This window comes from Apaloderma vittatum, unplaced genomic scaffold (genome assembly GCF_000703405.1).
Source record: "Apaloderma vittatum isolate BGI_N311 unplaced genomic scaffold, ASM70340v1 scaffold43501, whole genome shotgun sequence".
Lineage (NCBI taxonomy): Eukaryota > Metazoa > Chordata > Aves > Trogoniformes > Trogonidae > Apaloderma > Apaloderma vittatum.
This window is the reverse complement of record NW_009700545.1, coordinates 7,659-11,098: the sequence shown is the minus strand read 5'-3', so window position 1 is coordinate 11,098 and position 3,440 is coordinate 7,659. Positions and strand designations below refer to the sequence as shown.

The window sequence follows — 3,440 nt, the reverse complement described above, 5'->3', positions numbered from 1 at the left end:
GAGCGGGGCCGCGCCGGGTGGTGCCCAAGGGCGGGGGCCGGCGATTTTTCAGGGCAAAGTTGCGTCGTACTTGAACTTTGGCTTAACAATTGTCCTTAACACCTTGGCCATAAGGGAATGCCAAGCGGGGCTGAGAGGATGGAGAGGCAGTTCCTTGTTTTGCTCCGAGAGTCGTTACAGGGTAGGAAGACACGCCCTAATTCACTGCTGTAAAACAACCCCGCACCGCTCCTGTGGTGACAAGATGCAACCATCCCTCCCGATATCCATCCCTCCACGATTCCCCACACTTGATTTTGCTCCAGTAATGTAGCCCTAAAGCTGGTGTACGTTTATTTTGTTCTGCAAAATAAGCAGCCAGAGCTGGGGCAGTTCCTGCCGAAGGTCTTGGAGGCAAATTGCAGGGTAGCTCCACGTCCAAGCAGCTAAAAATATCAGTGGCATGTGCCAAATACATATTTATGGCTTGCAAGGATACTAGCTGACTCTGGTATATTCATATTAGACATGACTTTATGTTTGCATTAACACCAATCTAACAATAAAACCTGTGGTCACCACTGGTACTGAAGGGTGGAAGGAAACAACACAGACAAGAAAGTGACAAGAAAGGCACAAGACCATAGAAGTGAAAAATCCCTTCAACACTATTACCATTCCTCTACCCAAGAAAATTTATTAGACAATGTTTTAAAAATATATATAGTTTTTATTCGAAAGTTGCAGTCACTTCATCCTAGAGCAGCTCTCCAAACACACTCCTGCTATACACACTGCAGAGGTGTTGATGCATTTGCAGATACAGCTGCTTGTGCAGTAAAACAGAACCAGGAGTTGTCCCAGTCCAGGGGCAAGAAGGGCACAGCTCTCAGCCCTGGAGACCAGCAGTTCCAACAGGCCCACGCTCAGGAGCTGTGTAACGGCTTCTCACTTCACTGGCAGCAGTTCTACATATGCCAGTAAGATACGATGCAAAGTCCTCCTCAAGACAACTGGATCTCAAAACTATTTTTTTAAACAAGTAACTGAACTCTGTTCACAGTGTCCTTGAAAGGGGAATGAGGCCCATAACAGCTGACTTCAAACATGATAAGGCCGAGGAGCCAACCATTCACCTCCACTCAGGACGAAGTTGTGTTGTCACCGTGCTGGGCAGCAGTCCATGACCTATCCCACACGGTGGCTTCAGTGCCACGAGACACGACCTTCTCAGCTTCCATTCACTCAGGCTCGTTTCTGTGCTCGCTCATTCTATTCAAAATTAAAGATGAGAAGGTGACTGAAAATGGCTCTGCCTCAAAGTCACAGAGAAGGGACTTTGGGGAGCAATGGGACAACTTAATCATAGCATCATAGAATGGCCTAGGCTGGAAGGGACCTTAGAGATCATTTAATCCAACCTCCCTGTCATGGGCAGGGACGCCTCTCAACTAGATCAGGCAACACATGGGGACCGAACGGGGACAATCCTTTGTGCACCAATTCTCAAACATTCCTAGCCTACAAATCAGCATCTTTCAAGAATAGATGTTTATAACTGGTCCTCAAAGTAGAGAGCAGAACCCTTGTCCAAATCATACAGCACAAAGTCTACTATGGATCCCCACTTTCTACCCACGGAGCAAGCTCAATGCTACCCTGCTTTTGTCTGAAAGCTCTCAAAATCTTCCCACTGGTGTATGAAACAGGGACTGCAGAAAGCGCTTTCCTGGCTTGGAATACTCACCTTCCAGTGAGCAGAGCTGTAAATTACAGCCTTAAAACTCTGTAATGCCAAAAGGTTTACTCTTTGCATTTTGTTTACCTTCCTCTGGGTAGCTGACAAAATCCCAGCTCCAGAGGTAAAGAGAAAGGCCGAACAGAAAAGGAAACACCACAAATCACAGAATAATTTAGTCTGGAAAAGACCAATCATCAAGTCAAACTGTAAACCTAACACTGCTGAGTCCACCATTAAATCACGTACCTAAGTGTCATGTCTACATGTCTTTTAAATACTTCCTGGGATGCTTCCTTTCTTCTAACAGAAAATCCCTTTCTCCTCTCCCTACCCTTTCTGAGCACTTTATAATGATGCACCCACAAATGCTGCCTTCACACTGAAACATCTCTGTAAAAAGGAGGGATCCTGAACTACAATAATTGTACTAGTTATGAGTTGTAAGAAACTGTGCAAGTTGTAGTTTGATTTTTTAATTTTCTTCTCCATTCCAGTTACCTTGACTGTCTTCTCAAGCTTACACAGAGCTTCCTCATATTGCTGCACCAACGGCTTTAATGAGTTGCCCTTCACTGGCTGCTTCTTTATGTCTTGGATGCCGGCATCCTTCAACATCCGCAGAAAACTACGTTCCTGCATAACAAAAGACACAAGAGATGAGACACCTCACTGTCTATCAGCTAGAAAACAGGCACATTTTTGAACATGCAGCCTAGTCAGGAAATAACTGAAACTTCCAAGGATTGGAAAAGGTGGAAGTAGTATGAACCTTATCTTCCTTATGCTTCTGCACACATCCTTACCAAACGAATCCCACACACCAGCAACACACCTGAATTCTAAGGACGAAGCTGAAAGCAACACCCACTTTTCCTGCACGAGCTGTTCTTCCAACTCTGAAAACCAAAAAAGAAGCATCAAAGCAGCTTAGCCACATAGTCAGTGACATTACCAGCTCCGAGAATTTGAGTCTGAAATTATCCAGATTTAAGAGAGCCTGATTCTGCATTTTTTGAAATAAGCACAGCAGGACTTGTCATATGTTACAAAGGATCAACACTACCAGGGCTCATTCACAGCTGCTGAGCCACTGCAGTTCTCTGAATGTCTAGAAACTCAATACTCAATGCTGTTCATGACAGTACTGCTAGCTCCTGTTAAATACATTTTCCATAACAGGGTGCTAGTTCTGTTTCAGTACTGCACAACTCTGGTGAAGCTATGGGCTCAATTTATATTAGAAAGCTACTTGCGTATTAAAGTAAAAAAAAAAAATCCAAAGCTAAAAACCTCTTTTAAGTGCACATCACCTTTGCTAAATATCTCAAAGTAACCCAAGATCAGGTATCTTCCTTGTGTTCCTGGTTGTCTTACCGGTGAATATATGTCCTGATGAACTGCGGCGCATCATAGTTGATTACATAATTCACTCCTTGAATGTCAATCCCTCGTGCAGTGGCATCTGTGCTGATTAACCTGGTTTTAAATCACAGAATCACAGAAAGTTAGGGGTTGGAAGGGACCTCAAAAGATCATCTAGTCCAGCCTCCCTGCCAGAGCAGGATGACCTACAGTAGGTCACACAGGAACATGTCCAGGTGGGTTTTGAATGTCTCCAGAGAAGGAGACTCCACAACCTCCCTGGGCAGCCTGTGCCAGGGCTCTGTCACCCTCACAGTGAAAAAGTTTTTTCTAATATTTTTTGTGGACCCTCCTACGT

General features: G+C 44.6%; 1 protein-coding gene across 1 annotated transcript in view; it reads right to left on the bottom strand.

Moving 5' to 3' along the window:
• Positions 1 to 1,224: 1,224 nt before the first annotated feature.
• DDX51 (DEAD (Asp-Glu-Ala-Asp) box polypeptide 51) overlaps positions 1,225 to 3,440 on the bottom strand; it is a gene marked incomplete at its 5' end in the record, with an annotated part of 9,871 nt that continues 7,655 nt past the window's right edge. Inside the window, 4 exons of the mRNA XM_009878771.1 lie at positions 1,225 to 1,251; positions 2,219 to 2,353; positions 2,553 to 2,616; positions 3,095 to 3,196. Of these exons, the coding sequence (XP_009877073.1) occupies positions 1,225 to 1,251; positions 2,219 to 2,353; positions 2,553 to 2,616; positions 3,095 to 3,196 (328 nt within the window). The remainder of the gene's footprint in view (positions 1,252 to 2,218; positions 2,354 to 2,552; positions 2,617 to 3,094; positions 3,197 to 3,440) is intronic.